This window comes from Stomoxys calcitrans, chromosome 4 (genome assembly GCF_963082655.1).
Source record: "Stomoxys calcitrans chromosome 4, idStoCalc2.1, whole genome shotgun sequence".
In the NCBI taxonomy this organism is placed as follows: domain Eukaryota; kingdom Metazoa; phylum Arthropoda; class Insecta; order Diptera; family Muscidae; genus Stomoxys; species Stomoxys calcitrans.
Window position 1 is genome coordinate 111,584,399 of NC_081555.1, and position 23,058 is coordinate 111,607,456.

At 36.9% G+C, this 23,058-nt stretch overlaps 1 protein-coding gene and 2 non-coding genes across 4 annotated transcripts in view; 1 reads left to right on the forward strand and 2 right to left on the reverse strand.

Annotated features, from left to right (window-relative positions):
- LOC106091912 (tyrosine-protein phosphatase 10D) overlaps nucleotides 1–23,058 on the reverse strand; it is a 457,577-nt gene that overhangs the window by 46,216 nt on the left and 388,303 nt on the right. For both annotated transcript variants that reach the window (XM_059368144.1, XM_059368143.1), the window contains exon 3: nucleotides 10,833–11,079. In XM_059368144.1, the coding sequence (XP_059224127.1) occupies nucleotides 10,833–11,079 (247 nt within the window). The remainder of the gene's footprint in view (nucleotides 1–10,832; nucleotides 11,080–23,058) is intronic.
- Nucleotides 483–553, reverse strand: Trnag-gcc (transfer RNA glycine (anticodon GCC)). Its single transcript has one exon. It is a non-coding gene; the product is annotated as a tRNA-Gly (tRNA).
- On the forward strand, nucleotides 773–843 carry Trnag-gcc (transfer RNA glycine (anticodon GCC)). The gene has a single exon. It is a non-coding gene; the product is annotated as a tRNA-Gly (tRNA).

Here is a 23,058-nt window from a genome sequence, read left to right on the forward strand (position 1 = left end):
AGATTTCGACAGACGAACGGACGGACGGACATGGCTAGATCGACTCAGAAAGTCGAGACGATCAAGAATATTATACTTTATGGGGTCTTAGGCGAATATTTTGAGGTGTTACAAACGGAATGACTAGATTTGTATATAACCATCCTATGATGGTGGATATAAAAAATAAGTGGCAATGATTTGGACCCATCCAAATTTGGATATGAAAGAAGATTCGTGGTAGCGGCTATCCACACTTCGACCTAGCAAAACTTAACGTTGTATCTTATTAGAATTAGATTTAACTGGACATGTGATTTTTGCTTCAACTGTTTTTCGGCATATTTCTATGATTTTGTTTTACTTGAATTCAAAGCCATTGAATTTGTTTGGACCTCAAATGAGATATTCAGAACATTCAATTAGGTCAGACAGATAAGGAAGAATATGATATATCCTTCTGCCTTAGTTCAGTCACTGAAATTTCTACTAAAATTCTATTCTGCATCGGCCGGGAATCGAACCCGGGCCGCCCGCGTGGCAGGCGAGCATTCTACCACTGAACCACCGATGCATGTGGCATAATAAAGAAAAATGTAAGGCAAAAATTCAATATAACAACATTATGTTTATTTTAAACCTTTATCATAACCAATATTTAAAAGTTTAATTATTTTATATATTTAAAATAAATTTGCTGAAACAATTTTAACAACAATAAATTGCAAGTAAAAATTAAAAATTTAATTGATTCCTCTTAATTGGCTGAGATTGAAATTAATTTTCTACACAAGCATCGGTGGTTCAGTGGTAGAATGCTCGCCTGCCACGCGGGCGGCCCGGGTTCGATTCCCGGCCGATGCAAACTTAATTTTACTTTATTTGTTTAATTTTACTTTCCCTTTCCTACTCAGTGCTTTTATAGACTTTGCCATAAAAGATTAATATAACAAAAGTTATATAAGGTATAAGAAAGAAAAAATCATTGCTCATAAATTCCAAGTGAGAAAATTGCATTTACGTGCCCAAAAACATAAATGAATAAAACCAAGTGCTGTCTGTCTGTCTATCTATCCAAAGAACATGATGTTTGATTAGGAAAAGTTTTTCACATAACTTCTTGAATACATAAACAGCGGGTGGGGTGAAAGGAAAAGACAAAGAAAGTATGTAGGTTTATAAGTACTGGCCAGACCAACTTCTTATATCAACATATTTAATATGTACATAATTCTCCACCTCCCCATAAAAATAAGCATTAATTTTTGTGAGACTGATTCATACCCCAACCACAACACAGGCGATGGTAGAACACAAAAACTGACGCCAACACCCTGTCCTATTACCACTATCAAAGCCACTACTATTACTCTCTTTAGGTCAGTTATTAGGGTGAGGTTCTTTATAAATGATACCCCAGACAAGGGCATACATCGAAGCCAAAGCCACCTACATTTATATTACACTCGTATAACCCCCCTTGGTTTTTGCAAACGAGCATAAATTATTTTCATACTGTTCCCAAAGGTTTTGGTCTGGAGTTTGGTGCCTGGGTTTGACATATAAAAACAAAGGTGTTGTTCTGGATCATCCCACCACGTCTTTGCCATTAGCATGCCCATCATCCTCATCAACATCAACTATGGTTTATGTCCCTTTGCCAGTGACATGAATGGAATTCTTTAAGTTGAACTAAAATGTTAGTTGACCAAAGTTTTAATTTTGTGTGCGTTAAGCTGTGTATGTGTGTGTGTGTGTGTGGGTGCATGCAATTTATCTTCTCTTGCTTTGTGTTTGTTTAATTTGCAACTTGAGCAAAAAAGGAAACGGAAACAAGTCGAGTGACTAATTAATGGGGAGTTTCAATTTTTGTTTTTGCTTTCTTTCAAAGTTGTTGGTATGGTATTTAGCCTGCCCTTAATGCATTGTTGTTGTTTTAGTTTTAATTTTCATATAAAATACAAATATTTGTTCCGGAAAAGTTGCAGATTTTTTTAATGACTGTTGGGTAGGTGGGTATGTGAGCAGCCAATGAGTGTGGTGGGTAATTAATGGCGATGAAATGTGCAGGCAGATTGTCAAAGAATACTAATTTCGCCATTTAGTTTGTAACATATTGAAATTTTGATCTGAGACGCCTCTCTATTCTCAACGTGTAGCTGTTTGGAGCGGCGTGGTCATTGGACCATACTTTTTCAAAAATGAGGTTGGATCCACAGTTATGGTGAATGGTTTGAGCTATCGAGAAATGAAATTTGAAATCGTTAGAGCGTTACCGAGATTGAGGAGTTAACAAGATTGTGTGCAAAATGTCAAGGCTCCAGGTTGGTTCCGTGCCTTTTGGCAGGCCAATCCGGTATTTCGAAAAATTGTTCGGGCTGTCAAATCTTCACTTGTGGTCCAGATTTAAAGTAGTTGTAGTTGTAAAGTTGTAGAGATTTTTGAGCACGATTCAGCAGTAGAAGAATCGGGAATAAAAAGAAGCCATTGGGTTTCAAGTCGGGGCTGTACGGTGGAAGACCCATCAATTTGATGTTTGGTGTCAAAAAGACGCTAATTTAAGTCGATGTGTGAAAGCTCGCATGGTGATTTTTCTTCTCTTGTTGCAAATGCAAATTTGCCCATGAACATTCCATTAAGGAAATGGGGCACACTTCTCTCAAATCAATGAATGCTGTCCGATTTAATTTTAAGCCCAATGATAAGGGACCTCCTCTTTATAGCCGAGTCCGAACGGCGTGCCGCAGAGCGACACCTCTTTGGGTAGAAGTATTTACATGGCAAAGTACCTCACAAATGTCGCCAGGATTAGGAGGGGATAACTATAGCTGAAAAAATTTCTAATGTTCCTGCCAGGATTCGAACCCAGGCGGTGGTCCCTTCTCGTTCGTCTTTCGAATTTCTCCCAAGACTTCAGGCAATCAAATTGTTGTGTACCACTCATAATTCACCGTTTTACGTTGCTCAAGTGGAGCAGTTGCCACATGACTAGTTTTGCCGTAGAAACAGGCGACCATTTGCTTCGAAGTGCTTCTTCCTCGAACAACTTTTGTAGGATTTGGTCCGTCTTCAAAGACGCACTTGGTCGATTGTTGTTTTGTTTCGGGACCACACGCATAGATCTACGATTTGTCACATTTGATCGCTTTGTTCCAACATTTCTTCGTACTAATCGACACGAGTCTGTTTTGAGTCATTGTCCAGCGAGAGCAAACCCTTTTTTATTGCAAGGTGTTGTATCTATCTCACGGTATGTCACATGACGATCTTGCATTATAAGTTCACGCGGGGCATCAATGTTCTCCGGTACAAAGGCCGTTTTTCGACGACCTTCACGGAATTCGGCTTTGAGCCAGCGTCGGCCTCAACTGAATTCTTTATATCAGTTTTCACAGTGCGATAGGATGGTGCTTCATCGCCATACAAAGATAAAAGTTCATCAATGTACACTTGTGATAATCCACGCTGAAAGTTGTGAATAATGGTCGCAGGGAAATTTTCACGAGTTAATATAAATATAAGGGAGAAAGTGGCAGAGAGCACGCCACAGAGGAGCATTTTATCGCCACTCTATAAATGACCTATAACGGATGCTGAATGTGGAGGGATTTGAGCCCGTCTGCTATGAAAACGATGTTATAATACTTCTAAGTGGTACGGATTTGAATAAGCTATGCAGAAGGGCTGAAGGGGCTTGCAGATGGCATACGACTGGTCTAGACCCAGGGGTCTCAATGTTAACCGAGAGAATACTGAAATCTGCCTGTTCAAGAGAAAGACAAAGGTGGGTTAATTTGACGCACCACGTTTCCTCAATAGAACGATTTCAATATCTGATAAGGAAAAGAGTCACATTCAGGAGTGTACTGATTAGGGTCACAAATGTTGGGCACTATGTAGACGAGCCGTATGCTCGAAATGGGACTTGAATCCGAGGATACTCCAGTGGCTCTATTGCAGCTTGATTAAACCAATACTTACTTACGGCTCAGTAGTTTGGTGTACTTTGATGGAGAAAAAGTGCAACTTAAGGATAATACAACATGTTCAGAGACATTCCGTACTTGTCATAGGCGGAGCGATGACCACGACCACTTGGGCACTGGAGACTATTCTAGATATCCGACCCATTGACATACAGATTAAGTGTGAGGTAGCCATTGCGGCTATAGGACTAAAGGCGATGGGAGAATGGGTAGAGAATAGGGGCAGGACATGCCATAGTTGTATTATCGAGGCGACGATACGTAACCCGGAAGGGTTAGAAGAAATTTCCGTCTTGGAATAACGGATCTCTGGTAATACCATCTGAGGGATCATGTTATACAAATGGATCAAAGTTAGAGGACAGAGTGGGCCTGGGGGTCTATATCGAGAACCCAGGACAGAGATCAGTTTTCGACTGCTTAAGGCAATAACAACCAGGACGGTAAGGTCACAAATAGTCTTGAAGTACAACAAGGAGATTAATGCCTTCTCTGAGAATGGCACAATCCGCATCGTTTTGTGTGCCAGGTCATAGCGGAGTAAGGGGAAAAAGAGCAGACGATTTGGCAGTGTAGGCCAGAGGATTGCCGTCATTTGGAGCATTTCCTTTGTCATTGTCCGGTTTTCGCGTCAAAAAGATATCGCCTAAATGGTGGGGATACAACACCATACAAGAACCAACTTGTAGGCGTGGCATGGAAAACAATTAAGGATTTGGTAAGTAGCACAGAATTCCTAACATAGATTTTTTTTTCGAGGTTACTTTTTAGGACTTAGAGTTCGTAAGTCGCATCCTCTTTTAAAGCTAACCTAACCTTATTCCATTTTGTTCGTCGAATTATTTTTTTCAAATCACTACAAAAACAACACAAACGAAGGTCGTACGATTATGCTAGAAAATGTCAAACTTTTCAATGCAAATGTCAGATTGCACCTGGTGTGGCCTAGGGCAGAAACTTATATAACAGCCCTCGTATAGTTGCCATATAAACAGATCTTCAGATTTGATCTTCAGAAATGAGTTGGCTGAAATTTTGCACGTTATAGAACGGTCCATATAATTTAATGTTTGAAGATTATTTCATGCAAATGTTGATCGAGACTGCGCGTCAAATGGACCATCCGCATAGTCCGATTTTGCCACACTCTTTCCAAAAGTTTCGGCCGTTATCTCACGAATAAATGCTTCAATGTTGTCTTCGAATGCATCAATTGAAGCGGGCTTGTCTGTGTAGACATGAGCTTTAACATAGCTCCACAAAAAAAAGACTAAATTGACCGGTCCCGGACGTGAAATAAAAAGTTCACCGAACCCGCCTCTTAATAAGTCCATTGTTACGCGTAATGTGTGTGTCATGCTAGTCAAGCTCTTGCATTTTGGACAAAAAAATTGCATATCATCTCACGATAGCGCTCACCATTCACAGTTACGTTACAAATGGCATCATCTTCGAAGAAGTACGGTTCAATGATTCCTCCAGCCCATAAACCGCACCAAACATTGACTTTTTGTCAATGTATTGGTAGCTCTTGCAATGCTTCTGGCTGATCTTCACTCCTCAATCGACAATTCTGCTTATTTACGTACCCATTTAGCCAAAAATGGGCTTCGTAGCTCAATGGGAGAAGCGCGCGGTGAACTTTCTTAACAGAGCACGGATTTTGATAATAAAATTCAATAATTTGCAAGCGTTCGTTTGCAAGGCGATTCATGGTTAAATTATAGACCAAACTGAAGATGTTTGACATTGAAACAAAGTACGAAAAGTGCGAAAGCTGTTTAAACCAGTGTTGTCGAAAAGATAATAGCTTAAAATCACCCTTTATGAGTTGAGGTTTGAGATACCTTTTCTACAGATCTCAAAAGTCGTTAAAGTTCTTGGCAAAATTTTTCTCATACAATATAAATGGTATTTTAATGTCACTTTTAAATGTCGTGATGCGGAATAACATAAAATGGTACTAAGCTCTGATGTTCTTTGGCTTGGAATTGATTTGAAGTGTTGTTCAAGAAAAAAAAAAAAAAAATAATAACACATGATGGCGTTAGCAATGGCAATTCAATATGTGTACGTACCAAAAAAAAATCTCCATTACAAATTTCCCGCCTGGCGATAATTATAACCCAGCAAGAGAAATGCTTTCTCCATGGTAATGCAAAAACTGAAGGCAAAAACTATGATAAAAAATTAAATGACAAAAAAAAAACTTTCTGCTAAATAAGCTCTAGTGAAATATGTTTACCATCTGCTGTCGCTACCGTTGCCATTGGTGATAATGATGATGAGATTTGTTTTTTTTTCTTTCTTTTTGTTAAACAATTATGACGCAATGCTCACATTAATATGTAATTTATAATAATTTTGAACATTTGTTGTGTTCGCTGTTGTGGAAGTTTTAAAAAATAAACGCTAACGTAAAAACCATGCAAATTGGTAAGGGGAAGCGTAGACAAGACGCCTAACATTAGTGGAAGCTTAGTACTAACCAGATTTGATTGGCCATGCCAACTGGGTCTGACAAACAGTTCAAATGATATCACCTGCTATGCCCTTGGAGGGGAGTGGTGGTGGTGCGAGATTGCCTTACTTGCAGAATTTTTTTTCAATGAGGTGAAAGTTGATGCCCATGCTCAAAATGTTTGGTGAGGGAAGTAAGGAGTAGGTCATCATCATGCCGTTCGTTGCTCCTCCGAGAAAGTTGTTGGTAATTGCGGAAGATAAAATTTTTTCCCCATCTAAGTTGGGGTGAGTGTCAAAATGCAAAATAGTTGAGAGAATTTCATGTGCTTCGTTAGGGACAAAGTTTTACCTCGCTTTTGTGTTTCATTAATTTTTTGCTTAATTAATAGGCGAAGGTCAACATGTGAAATGTTGCTACAACTTTTTGTATTTCAAAAAGTTTTAAAAGCATATTTTAATGTCATAATGTAAAATAATTGAAAATTTAATGAAAAAAACATACTATATGTAAAAATGTATCCTAAGTGGGCGTGAGAACAAAACATGAAAAAGGGAGATGTTCTTATAAATAATTTAACTTATAGAATAGTCAGCCAAACATGTATAAACATTTTGAACAAATGTATAGAAAAATGCTTCAAAAAAGAACTAAAATGTCGATTTTTATGTACCGAAGGCGATTCCAAAAGTAGCCAAACTGACATGAAGATGGCGCTAATAGTAAGAAAAGTTCGGACAACAATTGCGGTTTTCAGACTATTTTGAGGAGCCAGACAGTTCTCACTAGAAGTAGGATATCGAGGCTATTGAAAATCGCTGGAAAAAGTACATCGAGCTAAATGGAGATTATGTTGAGAAATAATGAAAACATTTCTCAAATTTGTTGTGTTTTCATTGATAAGTTCGCTACTTTTGGGACTGCTCTGATATGTTCGGCTGGGTCGAAACTTGTATACCCTCTACCATTAGTCAAGTTTTTTGCAAAGTTTTTCTTTTGAGGCAGAAACTAAAAAAAGTATAATTGGAGGTTAGCACATCAAATCTCCATGAAAATAACATACATATACTAGCTGGCCCGGTGTGCTTCGGTACACCCATCAGTGTTTGCGGTCCCTTTTGGCATGATCCAAATTTGAAAATTATTTATATGCGTATATAACTCTCAAATAACTTTCATTAGAATCCCATATTGTCCCTTTTGGCATACTTTTGAGGTGTGGCGTCTTTCCGAGAATTGACCAAAATTTCTACATAATTTTCGTATTCTACGCTCTTAAATACCTTTCGTTTGAATCTTGTCATCATTCGGTGTACACGTCCATTTGGTGCATAATTTTGGGGTGAAGGGACCCGCCTGAGAATAGATCCCAATCTTTTATACAAGTTTCATATTCTATTCTCAAGTACCTTTCGTTTGAATCCCATATTGTCCCGATCGGTCTACATATCCGTTTGGGGGTAATTTTTGGGGTGGGCGGCCCCCTGGGAAGGGTTATTTTTTAGGTATTATTTATTTGGTAACACTGGTTTAAACAGTTTCGTGTTTTGTTTCACTGTCAAACATCTTCAGTTTGGTCTATGAATCGTCTTACAAATAAACAACGCTTGCAAATTATAGAATATTAATATCAAAATGCGTCCTCTGTTAAGAAAGTTCATCGTGCGCTTCTCATTCTAATTTTTGACTCAATGAGTACTTAAATAAGCAGATTTGTCGATTTTGGAGTGAAAATTAGCCAGAAGCATTGCAAGAGCTACCAATACATCCAGAAAAAGTCAATGTTTGGTGCGGTTTAAGGGCTGGTGGCATCATTGGAGCGTGCTTCTTCAAGGATGATGTGAATCGTAACGTAACTGTGGATGGTGAGCGTTACCGTGAGATGACATCCAACTGTGCCAAAAAATAGCAAATAAAGACTTCATGAAATTTTTCTGAATTTCATGTGTTTTTTTTTCTTTTTTGAAAAACTTTCCTATAGCTCTTAAAAACTCACCCTTTACTTCTAATTACCATTAACTTGATACCCATCTTGCCCCAATCGGTAAACATGTAATTTTTTGGCAGTTTTTGGGTTTGGGGCGATACGTGAGGTCAAATTGTTATATCAAGTAAGTATTCTACTCTTAAATATCTTTCATTTCATACCCATATTGTCGAAATCGGTAAACATGTCCATTTGTGTGGGTTTTGGTGTAGAGCTTTCCCCACGTTGACTTGACCCCAAAAATGTTTACCAATTTTGTGTTTTTGGGTTACCATAAGGTGGCATAAAAAATTTGACCTGAATCGATGCACCCATCTCCAAGATCTGGCGTTTTTGAAAATTGTGTTTAGAGGATGGGTCCGCCCCGCTAGCGGATATCACAAAATGAAGAACCCTATTTTCACCGAGAGGCTAAACTCTACCATCTTTGAAAATTTCATGAAAATCGGTTCAGCCGTTTTGAATTTCTGAGTCTATTCGGAACAAACAAACAAAGGGCAACACTTTCATTTTTATACCCTCCACCAAAGGATACTAATTTCGTCATTCCGTTTTTTACACATCGAAATATTGATCGGAGACCCAATAAAGAATATATATTCTCGATAGTCTTGACATACTAAGCCGATTTAGACCTGACCGTCCGTATGCCGAAAGCACGATAACTTTCGATGGAATCAAGCTAGGCGTTTGAAATTTTGCATGAATACTTCCTATTAGTGTAGGTCGGTTAGGATTGTAAATCGGTCCATGTTTTGATATAGCTGCCATATAAACCGATGCTGGCTTTTAGCTTCTAGAGGACGCAATTCTTATCCAATTTGGTAGAAATTTTGCATATGTCGTTTTGGTATGGATTCCAACAACTGTGCCAAATATTGTCTAAAAAGGGTTGAAACCTGATATAGCTCCCATATGAACCGATCTTGGGTGTTGATTTCTTGAGCCGCTAGAGAGTAAAATTTTCCATGAAGTGTTTTATTTTAACTTTCAACAACTGTGCCAAGTATGGTCTAAATCAGTTCATAACCTGATAAAGCTCTCATATTAAAATTGTGACCAAAGTATCTGGGCGATCGCGCCACCACAAATAACCCCAACAGGACATGTTTACCTGCACCCAAACATAAATATTTGGCCCAATAGAGGCAATATGAGCATCAAATAAAATGTACGGATGGATGTATGGACTGGGGTTCGCTACACCCCCAAAATAGCTCATAACAGGACATGGTTACCGATTGGGGTAAAATCAATGGGAATAAGTGTCTGGCAGCAGCCGCACTCTCGAAAATCTGGAACAGAAGACGAAGACTGATCGCGACAACATGAGACTGTTAAAGCTCTTTGAGAGTAGATTACAAATTTAGTTATTTGGGACTAAGTGTTTGGGACTAAGTGTCCGACGCAATCCCAAAGAAAAAAATAAACAAAATGTAGGCTATAGAGAAAATTTTATAGAAATTTCGCTATAGAGAAATTTTCTTAAAACATTTGTTATAAAAATTAAGTTTTTAAAGAAAATTTCATAGAAATTTTGGTCTTTAGAAAAAATTTCGTTGACATTTTGTCTTAAGAAAAAATTTTGTCTTAGAGAAAATGTCATAGAAATTTTGTCTTTAGAGAAAATTTCATAAAAATTTTGTCTTTAGAAAAAAATTTCATAGAAATTTTGTCTCTAGAGAAAATTTCATAGAAATTTTGTCTTTAGAGAAAATTTTATAGAAATTTTGTCTTTAAAGAAAATTTTATAGAAATTTTGTCTTTAGAGAAAATTTTATAGAAATTTTGTCTTTAGAGAAAATTTTATAGAAATTTTGTCTTTAGAGAAAATTTAATAGAGTTAAAAAAAAATAGTTCAAAAAATTTCAGGGATAGATACTCATTGACATCAAAAAAAGAATTTAAAGCTATTATTTGTTACCTTTTATGTCCACTAATTAGGAATTCTTCATCCCCTAATTAGGAATTCTTTGTACAATGATTGATTTTTACAAGTATAAACCTATTAAAAGTCCATAGCCTTATTGGCGGGAAGGGGAGGCAACATTTCAATTAGTACGATAACAATAAATTCAATTTGCTTGACATTTAAGACCGTTCTGTGTAAAACACTTAAATTGAATCCATTAAAAGTAACATCGAAAGTCCGCAACACACACACATATGGCTGGAGGGGTAAAAGGTAAATTAAAACAAAAATCTACACTCTGTCACTCAATTCCGGCCATTATGGCAGGTCATCATCATTTATTCGCAGAAAGAACATGTAAGCGAATTTATGGAGTCCATACACACACATCCTTTTAAGTGTAAAAGTAACACATACACATTATACTATAGGCCTTTAAATTTGAACGTCGTTTCAAACTACAAGTTAAACTTTTGTAGGGATTTGTTATTAAATTTAGAAACTTACCTGTGGTTATGGACACTGTCCACGTCAGCCAATCTAGATGGGTGCTATTGGTGTAGTACAACCAGAAATTATATTTGGTACCGGGCAAAGCACGCGAGAATTGAATTTCGTTGCCGATTTCATTTGAGGCGATTGTGGCATTCGGTTCGGGATAACCATATGGCGGACTGTAGTCTAGACGGTAATAGGCACCGTCCATACCCTGATTATTGGGTATGCTTATGGCTAAATCGGCACAATGACCATGCTGTAATGAAAAGGGTACGATAAAGAGAAAGGTTAATTCTTTTGTTATGTTTCAACAGAAATATAAATCATTTGGATAAAAAGCTAAAAAATCTGTGAGAAAATTTGGGCAAGGTCGACCTCGTAATAGCCTAAACTAAGAAATAATTCTTCAACAGAAGAGGTATTTTTAAAAAGGTATTTTTTTAGAGAAGAATATTCTTGAAATTTTTCCTTAAGACAAAATTTCCATTAAATTTTCTCTAAAGGCAAAATTTTTATTTCTGTAAAATTTTCTCTTAAGCAAAAAAATTTTCTTTTTGTCTAAAGACAAAATTTTCATGACACAAAATTACAATGGAATTTTTTCTGAAAACAAAATTTCTATGAAATTTTCTCTAAGAACAAAATTTCCCTAACGACAAATTTCTACAAAATCTTCTCTGTAAACGAAATTTCTATAAAGTTTTCCCTTAAGACAAAATTTTCATGAAATTTTCTCTAAAAACAAAATATCCTTGAAGTTTTTTTAGGACAAAATTCTATGAAATTTTCTCAAAAAGTAAAGTTTCCATGAAATGTTCTATAATGGCAAAATTCCTATAAAATTTTTGAAATTTTTTCTAAAGTCAAATTTTTCATAAAATTTTCTCTAAAAACAAAATTTCCATGCAATTTTCTCTAAAGACAAAATTTTTACGAAATTTTCTCTTAAGACAAATATTCATGAAATTTCTTTATGAAATTTTTGCTAAAGGTAAAATTTCCCTAAAATTTTCTCTAAAGGCAAAATTTCTAAGTATTTTCTCCTAAAGCAAAATTTTTACGAAATTTCCTCTTAAGACAAAATTTCCATAAATTTTCCCTAAATTTAAAAATGAACACAGAATTTGCATGAAATTTATTCTAAGGACAAAATTTCTATGAAATTTCTCTAGAGAAAAATTTTTCTCCTAACACAAAATTTTCGTAAAATGTTCTCTCAAACTAAATTGCAATGAAATTTTCTCTTACACATTGAGTGTCAAGCGGTTTTGACGAAAATTTTCGTAGTAGGCCATTTTTCACTCAATAAAACCTCAAACAAGTAAAAGCGTGCTAAGTTCGGCCCGGCCGAATCTTATCTACCCTCCACCATAGATCGCATTTGTCGAGATCTTTTCCCGGTATCTCTTTTTAGGCAAACAAAGGATGAAAGAAAAGAATTGATATGCTATTCGAGCTATAACAAGTTATGGTCCGATTCGGACCATAATTAAAATGAATGATAGACACCATGAAAGAAGGCATTGTGTAAAATTTCAGCCAAATCGAATAGGAATTTGCGACCTTTAGGGGCTCAAGAAGTAAAATAGGGTGATTGGTTTATACGGGAGGTGTATCAGGCTATAACTGATTTATACCATATTTGAAACGTATGCTGAAGGTGATGGGAGAAGCCGTTGTTCAAAATTTCAGCCAAATCGGAAAATAATTGCGCTCTCTAGAGGTTGAAGAAGCTAACATCCCACATCGGTTTATATGGCAGCTATATCAGGTTATGGATCGATATGAACCATATTTGCAACAGTTGTTTGAAGTCATAACGAAACACGTCATGCAAAATTTCAGCCAAATCGGATAAGAATTGCGCCCTCTAGTGGCTCAAGAAGTCAAGACCTCAGATTAGTTTATAGCGCAGCTCTATCAGGTTATGGATCGATTTCAACCATACTTAGCACAGTTGCTGCAAGTAGTAACAAAACACGTCATGCGACATTTCAGCCAAATCGGATAAGAATTGCGCCCTCTAGTGGCTCAAGAAGTCAAGATCGGTTTATATGGCAGCTATATCAGGTTATGGACCGATTTGAACCATACATAGCACAGTTGTTGGAAGTCATAACAAAACACGTCATGCAAAATTTCAGCTAAATCGGGAGGGAATTGGTTCCTCTAGAGGTCCAGAAGTCAAGACCCCAGATCGGTTTATATGACAGCTATACCAGGTTATGGACCGATTTTAACCAAAATTTGCATAGTTGTTGGGTGTCATACTAAAACGATATGTGCAAAATTTCAGCTTAATCGGATAAAAACTGTGCTCTCTAAAAGCTCAAGAAGTCAAAACCCAAGGTCGGTTTATATGGCATCTATATCAAAACATGAACCGATATGGCCCATTTACAATTCCAACCGACCTACACTAATAAGAAGTATTTGTGCAAAATTTCAAGCGGCTAGCTTTACACCTTCAAAAGTCACCATGCTTTCGACAGACATACGGACGGACATGGCTAGATGGACTTGAAATGTCAGGGCCATCAAAAATATATATGTACTTTATGGGGTCTTAGACGAATATTTCGAGTAGTTACAAACAGAATGACGAAATTAGTATACCCCCATCCTGTGGTGAGAGTATATAAATATTCGGTAAAGGATTTTTTACTTAAAAATCGCTACAAATTTCACCCAGTGTTGTATATAAAAGAACTACAGACTTTAAGTAAAACCCAACGACGGGGGAGGTGTCGTAGGGAAACGTACAACGTGACACACAATGCGTTGACAGAATTTCCATGAAATTTTCTCAAAAGACAAATTTTCCACGAACATTGCCCTAAACACCCCACTGATGGATTTTGTGGACCTCCCATCTTTTAGCAATTAAACACACAGTGAGTTTCTATGATTTTCTTCATACCTGCCGCGAAATTCCCTCTAGCTGTTACAAAACATTACCTTCTCTTATAAATACCCACTATTGCAGTAGTGGCGCAAGCTGTACGACATTACTAATGAACATGTTAACTGTCAAATGTTTGCATGATTGCTATAGTCATAGCAAAAGAAAAATCTTTTTTTATATAATCTGACAAACGTGGAAACAAACATACATTCGTACATACGAACACAGAAACTTAGCTTATCGCCAAGCATGTGAACGATTTAATTTCTAGCAGCTTAAATATTTAATTTAAAAGTAACGATAAATTAGCGTGATAAACAATGTGAACATGATTTTTGCAATTAAATTTAGACACACGACCGGTAGTATTTCACTCGCAGTGTACCAGAGCTATGCAGAGAGAGAGGGAAAAAGTGATGTAAAGGTTAAGAAGAGTATAACATGGAAGTGTAAGATTGCAAAAAAGATTTGATGTGTTTATGGTTTTTTCTAAAAAAAAATTAAGGATATAAAAACGCATTAAGTTCGGTCGGGATGAACTCTGGATACCCACCAACACTTATAAAGGGTGATTTTTTAGCTATTATCTTTTTGGCAAACCTAGTTAAAACAGCTCTCGCACGTTTCGTGTTGTTTCATTGTCAAACATCTTCAGTTTGGTCTATAAATAAGCCATGAATCGTCTTACGAACGAACAACGCTTGCAAATTGTTGAATTTTATAATCAAAATGCATGCTCTGTTAAAAAAGTTTATCGCGCGCTTCTTCCATTTTATGGATGAAGCTCATTTTTGGCTCAATGGGTATTTAAATTAGCAGAATTGTAGATTTTGCAGTGAATATCAGCCAGAAGCATTGCCAGAGCTACCAATGCATCCAGAAAAAGTCACAGTTTGCTGCGGTTTATGGGCTGGTGGTATCATTGGACCGTACTTCCTCAAAAATGATGCGAATCGTGAGATGATATCCAAATTATTTTGCCCAAAATGCAAAAGCTTGACTTGGATGACAATTGGTTTCATCAAGACGGTGCCACATACCACACAGCACGAGTGACAATGGACTCACTGAAAGGCGAGTTCGTGGCTCGGTACCGGTCAATTGACCGCCTGGATCGTGCGATTAAACGCCTTTATACTATTTTTGTGTGGTTTTGTTATAGCTCATGTCTATACAGACAAGCCCGCTTCAATTGGAAGACAACATTGAAGCATTTATTCGTGAGATACCAGCCGATATGTTGGAAAGAGCATGCCAAAATTGGACTAAGCGGCGCAGTCACGGCCAACATTTGAATGAAATAATCTTCAAACATTAAATTATATGGACCGTACTATCGATTCAAATAAAGATTTCATGCACTTTTCTGAATTTTATGTGTTTTTTTTTGAAAAACTTTCCTATAGCACTTAAAAAATCGCCCTTTATAAAAATTAACCACATTTCGTAAAAAATCGCTAAAAATGAACCTATTTTGACTCGTTTATGAAGAACCAAACTAGGTACGGACGTAATAAATGCGTCATTTATGGGCTCAAGACCTTATATAGTCCATTCTTGAACAACGTCGGTACGCATGTCGAGAGGTCCAACTCGCTGTGTCAAAATTCAACGATATTGGGCAATAAATCCAAACACCAAGCCCGTGTAGGAACGGGGTGTGGGGGAGGTCTTCCAGAGCATTGTTTCAAAACCCTTGATGTCAGTTTCCTACTTTACTCCAAAAGACTATTCATTTGCATTTTGTATTGTCCTAATCTACTTTACTTTACTTCCAATGACCTTTCGATTGAGTTCTGTATTATCCCGATCGATCTATAAATCAGTTGAAGATTTTTTTTTGGGGTGGGCCGGGACTCGTACTCTACTTTTAAATACATTTCATTTGATAACCATATTGTCCCAATCGGTAAACGTGACCATTTATATAGGTTTTGGGGTGGGATGTTCCTCTAGGTTGTTTATCCAAAGGCTGCAGAGTCAAACTCGTGAATTTTACCCAGAGTATGAATTTCGTACCGAGTTGTTTTACCCACCACCAAAGGATAGGGGGTATATTCACTCACACGCAAAAAATAAAACGTTTGGAAAACGTTTGTTTGCTCGTAATATTTTCTCCGTTTTTTGACTGAGCAAGGAGCAGTCAGTATATTGAGCAGCTCGGTAAACTCGGAAAGTGTACATTTTTAAAGTTGGTATGTCCACTGAAAAATCATTAGAGCAACATACAAATAGCTGCCAGGTACAAGAAACACACAAAAAAAACTTTTAAGGCACATATTGGACCCTATTTAGATGTAACTGCCATATACAGCGGAGTGCAGAGGTTAGCATATCCGGCTATGACGTTGAACGCCAGGGTTCGATTCCTGGCGAAACATCATCATTTTTTTTCAGCGGTGGTTATCTCCTAATGCTGGCGACATTTGTTAGGTTCTATACCATCTGGTATGGCAGCCATATAAAAATTTCTCTACAAAGAGGTGTCGCACTGCGGCGTTCGGACTCGGCTATAAAAGGAAGCTCCTTAGCATGGAATTTAAACATGAATCGGACAACAATCAGTGATATGTGAGAAGTTTGTCCCTGTTCCCTAATAGAATGTTCATGGCAAAATTTGTAATTTCTAACAATATACTATTGCCTCCTAAATTCATATTAAAATATGGTCCAGATCGCTACATATTAAGATATAGCTGCCATATAGGGTGATATCCCAACTCAGGGTCTAAAGGGTCTGAATTAGATCCTCTGAAATCCTTGCCGAGTATGGTCCAAGTCGGATCATAACGATATAGCTGCCATTCACGTCTGATTTAAGGTCTTTATCACATACAACGAGTATTTATTGATTGATTTCCTTGGAATTTGGAACAGTAAATTGTACTAGATGGAGGCGAGAATGTCCGCCTATCATGCTGAACGCCTGGGTCCGAACCCTGGCAAGAACACCAGAAATAAACATTTTTCAGTGGTGGTTATACCCTCCTTGGTTATACCCTCCTTTAGCTGGTGGTTATACCCTCCTTCAGCTATAAAAGGAGGCCCTTTATAATTGAGCTTAAACATGAATCGGACAGCACTCATTGATATGTGATAAGTTTACGCCAGTTCCTTAATGAACTGTTCGTGGGTAAATTTGCATTTACATGCTTGCTTTCACCCGGATAACGAATACTAACCGGATTCTGCTACTGAACCAGGTTTCGACTTCGGCTAAATACTTCGGAATCGAGGGTCCGGGTCCGCAGACCTGTTTCAACCCCATTTATATTTTTGTTCACACATGTAGACAAAAGAGATGCAAGCATGTATTTTTGTTGTTGATTATTTAAATGCAATCTGAAAATCTTCTGCCTTACCTATCACATAGCATAAGCTAAGGTGCTTAAGAAAAAACGTTGCATATTTTAAGGCTTCGAATAAGCCAACTTATATTTGAAGGCGTTAAGCAAGAAACTAAAGAAACATTTTTATAGTTTTCTTTTTCTTTACAATCTGACTTTGTAATGTCACATTGGAAATCTTTAATCTGAATCACTCGTGCTTATCTTTGAATCCGTTACAAAAACATTCTCTACACATGCCAGACACAACAAATAGAATAATATAATAAAGTTACTGCAACTAGGACTAAGAAGAGAAAAATGGCATTTTACACTTTTATATGCTGCCCTAGGAGTTAAATTCATATGAAAGTATGGGCTGTGTGTAAAGATGTCAGACATATTCCCATGTTTGTGGGTCTGGCAGTAAGACTGGCTGGAACTTGCTAGTGGTAAACCAAGGCAAGCCGCCTTTAGGAACCCAAAAACTCCATGGAGCAAAATGATGGTGGGTCTATGTGTTTGTATAGAAGTGTTGTTAGCAGACGACAAAATACCAAACAATGGGCTGGTCCCTGTTTGGTCTGACTGCCATCTAGGAAAAAAGGGAACATGGAATATCCTGCTTTTGGGCCAACAATGATGAGGATATTGTATCCGGTGTTGATGGTAAAGAGCAAATGCTTTGGTGAGCATATATATTTCTAGCTATGGTGTCTATGCTGGTATTGGTACACCATAGGGCCATATGCATGCATGTATAAAAGAGCATCCATGTTGAATGTAATGGGAAAAACCCCTATAGAAAGGCAAATATGTAAAGAATTGGCTAGGAGTTCGTTTTTTGTGGAATCTCTAGCAAACAGCAAGCCAGTAGTCTTCTGTTTGCTATGGCTGACTTAAATAAAGCATGAATGCTTTAACTTTATTCCATAGAAAATATGAAATTTGTCTTTAAATTTATTTACAACGTCTGGCCTTGTTCTGCGTAAATCACAACTTAAATATTCATATGGTATGACTAAATCTTAGTTGCAGCAAAACGCATTGGTGAACCGAGGCAACATAAACATCCATATACATATGTACATAGTTTCGACCTCAAAGGGATGGACATACGTAAATCTCTGGCTAGACTATGTGTCAACAGTCTGGCTTTTGTCTTCCGCTTGAGGGCTGTTAATGGAAAATATTTTTCGGCAATGATTGGAATTTTTGCACACAAAAGGATGTGAAACTATTAAAAATGATTTATAGGGAAAATAAAAAAAATCAAACAAACAAAAAGTATAATTCCTATTTCTGCAGGTTATCCAAAAACGTTCAGTTCTTTGAAGTGCCAATTTGTTATTATTTTTTTTTCTAATGGCTTTGCAGCAAGGCAGCTGTTCAGACTATGGATTTTAAAATTTGAAATGGAGATTTAAAGTAAAATAATGAGAAGAAAATAACAAAATTAGAACTGTGTTATAAAAACACTGGACGTAAGTTTTAAGGAGATATTAAGGAAAAAAATATATATTTTTTAATTTTTTTTTTTAAATAACAACAATTAAAGCCGTATGGAGTTCGAAGGGCTGAACTTTGGATATTCTCTACTTCGGTTACGTATTTGTATATATTAACCACCTTTCATCATAATACGGTAAAAAATGGATCATTTATGAACCTATAACAGCTATATCGAAATATGTTCCCATTTGCACCAAACTCGGCACGGACATCGAGTGGCCTTTTACGATTCACTGTTCAAGACCGTAAAACATAATATTGTTCTATACGGCAGCTTTATCTAAATGTAGTCTGATCTTCACCACATTCGAGAAGGATATGTAAGGTTTTAATACAACCCATTAAAAAAAAAATTTTTTTATAGGCCCAGGAACTTAAATCGTTAATTGTATTCGGCAACTATATTCAAATAAAGACCGATGTGAACCATATGGGGTACGAATGTCGAAAAGCCGTACTTACTGTTGTAAATTTCATCGAAATCGGACAATAAATGCGACTTTTATGGGCCCAAGACATTAAGTCGGGATATCGGCCTATATTGCAACTGTATCCAAATATGTACCCATCTGGGCCATATTGAACACGGGTGTTGAAGAGCCTAACACAGCACAAACAGCTCATTTCATCGAAATCGGGTAATAATCACAGCTTTTATGCGGCAAAGAACTTATATGGCAGTTACTATATCCAAATAAAGTCCGATCTTAATCATACTCGGTACTTAACACAGCTCATCTAGGTAAATTTCAGCGAAATCGTATATATAAAATTCAATTTCTGTTTGTTTGTTTGTTCAGTATAGGCTCAAAACTGGCTGAACCGATTACCTTAAAATTTTCACATATTGTGTAGGTTGGTCTGGAAGGAAACATAGGATATCGGGAGGGGGGCGGACCCTCCCCCTTACCTTAAAAGTACTACCCAAAAATAAAAGTGAACCGATCGGCACAATATGGGATTCAAATGTAAGGTATTCAGGAGTAGAGTACGAATTTCATAATAAAGATTGGGTCCAAGTAACTGGGTTGCCGCCCTAGCCCTAAAACCCCCTAAAATAGGTTTATTTGGCGATCATGACAATATTCGACTCAAATGAAAGGTATTCGGGAGTAGATTAAGAATATGGTCAGGAAGGAGGAATAGGCTTTATAATTTGATGATATCGGAAGGGGGCGTATCCTTCCCCATTACTCCAAAAACACCACCCAAAATCAAAAATAGACCGAAAAGGACAATATGGATACCACATGAAAAGTATGAGGGAATAGGTAACGAATCTGGCATGCAAATTCATGTCGTAGTATAGTGGGCTACCCCAACCCCCAAAACGCTCCAAATGGGCGTAAGACCCACTATGACTATATGGGACTCGGCTGAACCGATTTTCTTGAAATTTTCACAGATTGTGTGGGTATGTCTGGAAGGAGACATAGCCCATATAATTTTTAGATGTCGGTTGGGGGGCGGACCCTTCTTCTTACACCAAAAACGCCACCCAAAACCAAAAGTGGATCGAAGTGCACAATATGGGTATCAAATGAAAGGTATTGAAGACCAGAAAACGAATATCGTATTGAAATTTGTCCAAGTACCCAGCAGGTTGCCCCACCCCAAAACTCCTCGAAGCAGATATATTAGACGTTAATGTCAATATGGAACTCATATGAAAAGTTTTTGGCTGTACAAATATGACATTAAAAATTAGGTCCAATGAATATGCCAACCTTTATAACCCAAATGGATCACGGCTATATGGGACTCAAACGAAAGATATTTTGGAGTAGATTACGAATATGACATTCAAATTTGCGTTCAAGTATAGGTGGCGCTTTTACTCCTACAAATACGTCAAATCGGTTAATTGACCCACTATAGCAATATGGGACTTAAATGAAAGGTAATTAAGTGTAGAAAACGAATTTAATATAAAATTTTGCAGCCAAGTGTTTGAGGGTACGCCCTAAAAAACGAATTTGATATATATTTTCAGATGGCCTCCTAACGGTTCATATTTACTGACCATGACAATATGGGTTTCAAATTAAAGCGATTTGAAAGTGCAGCAGGAATTTTCATATCCATATTCGATACCCCGATTCGGATTATACTTGGCAATGATAATGGAACTTAGAACAGAAGTCCTTATGCCAAGTTTCAGCCATGTCCGATGAAAACTAAGACCTTTAGGGGCTCAAGGAGTAAAATCCGGGAATCAGTTTGTATGACAGACATTAGTTTATAGATAAATTTGGTTCACACTCGGCACTGATATTGGAAATCAGAACCAAAGTCCTTGTTCCACATTTCAGCCATATTCGATGACAGTTGTGGTCTCTAGGGGCTCAAGAAGTCAAAACTGGGGGGTTTTAGGGCTATTCGGGAGATCGATTTTTATGGGAGCTATATCAGGTTTTGAACCGATTAGATTTGTGTGGTTATAGGAAAACTCATCGTGCAAATTGTCAGCTAAATTGGAGAAAAGTTGCGATCTCTAGAGGTTCAAGAGGTATATTCGGGATCTCGGTTTATATGGGAGCTACATCAGGTTTTGGACCAATTCAACCCAAAAGAACTTCTGTTGGAGGTAATAGAAAAAGCTATAGTGCAAAATTTCAGCCAAATCTGAAAAGATTTGCGCACTCTAGAGGCTCAGTAAGAATATTCGGGAGATCAGTTTATATGGATGCTTTATAAAGTTTTACACCGAGTCATACTTAGTACACTGGAGGTCACAGTAAAAGTTATCGTGCAAAGTTTCATAAGAATTGGGTTTTCTAAAAGTTTAAGAAGTATAATTTGGAGATCTCAACCGACCTACATTAACAAGAAAGATTCACGCAAAATTTCATGCACCTAGTTTTACTGCTTCGAAAGTTAGCGAGCTTTCGACAGACGGACTGATGGATATACATGGCTAGTTCGAATAAAAATCCCATGACGATTGAGAATATATATACTTTACCCTCCACCATAGGATGAGGGTATACAAATTCCGTTATTCAGTTTGCAACACATCGAAATATTGATCTGAGACAATACAAAGTATATATATTTTTGATCGTCTACGTTGATTAAGTCATGTCCTTTCGTCCGTCTGTCTATCGATTTTTATCCAATATGGCTGAAATTTACAACGGCTTTCTCCATTAACTCCAACATACTTGGCAATTATGGTCTGAATCCGTTGACAGCCTGATAAAGCTCCCATATAAACCGATTTACGGATTTTACAACTTGAGCCTTCTTAGGGCGCAATTCTTATCCCAATTGGCTGATATTTTGCACAATGACTTCCACTGGGGTCTCCAACATTCAAACCAAGTATGGTTGGAATCGGACCATAACTTGATATAGCTCCAATAGCATATCAATTCATATCCATTATACCTTGTTTACCTAGAAAGAGATACCGGGTTCGGCCCGATCGAACTTAGCGCGATTTAATTGTTACACATAATATATGAACTCAAACATGATATTTTACAACAATGCCAACTGAATTTCTTATTAAAGGAAAATACATAAGTGATAAAATATTTGCCTCCTGACTTAACCAGTCGTACCAGTCTACCTTTAATATTCCCCTTCATAAAATATCATCTCCAATAATAGCACCCAAAAATACATTTTTAAATTTTGTATATTAGCCTAACAGTTGGAACAAATACAATATACATATATTGCAATATAAACTTCCTGTTTATGTTATTAGCAAACACTTAAGCTAATGGGGGGAGCCGTTGGGTTTTATGCGATTTTAAAGAAATAAAAAAATAAATAAATTTTTCAATGAATATGGCGCCAAAGGCAATGTGATAATACTACACGATTTCATTCAGATACACCGTGCATCCGGAAGGTGACTACATGCACGGAAAAACAGCAGCACGGCATGGAAATAAGGAGGACAGATGGAAATATAAATTCCACACTCAATAACAGGCAATAATCGGGTATTATGGTCATATTATAAGGAGGGGTTACTCATATAATTTAAAACTAAAAATGGTGAAATTTAAAATTTCGACGCATTTTTTTATGAAACAAAAATTTTGGTAAAAATTGAGAAGTGTTATATTTATGTATAGGAAAACAAAATGTTGATCAAATTTTCTTTAAAAACAAATTTGATACAAAATTCTCAACAGAAATAAAATAAATTAAAAAATTAAAAACCCCAAATTTAGACCAATGGGTTTTTATTTTTGATTCTATTTTGAATAGAAAAGCGTAACAGCAAAAACCCCTAACGAAGGCCTCGTTTTTGGCCTTACTAGGGGCCTCATCAGACTGTTATACCATTCAAAAAATTACATGCCTCCACCTACTCACTAAGTAGTGAGCAGTGCAATGTTACAATAATCAAATTTTAAAAAATTTCTTTGAAAATCTAATTTTGACGAAATTTCATTGAAAATCTAATTTTTACCAAATTTACTTCAAAATCAAATTTTGTCAAATTTTTTTTTGAAAATTTAAATTTTTAATG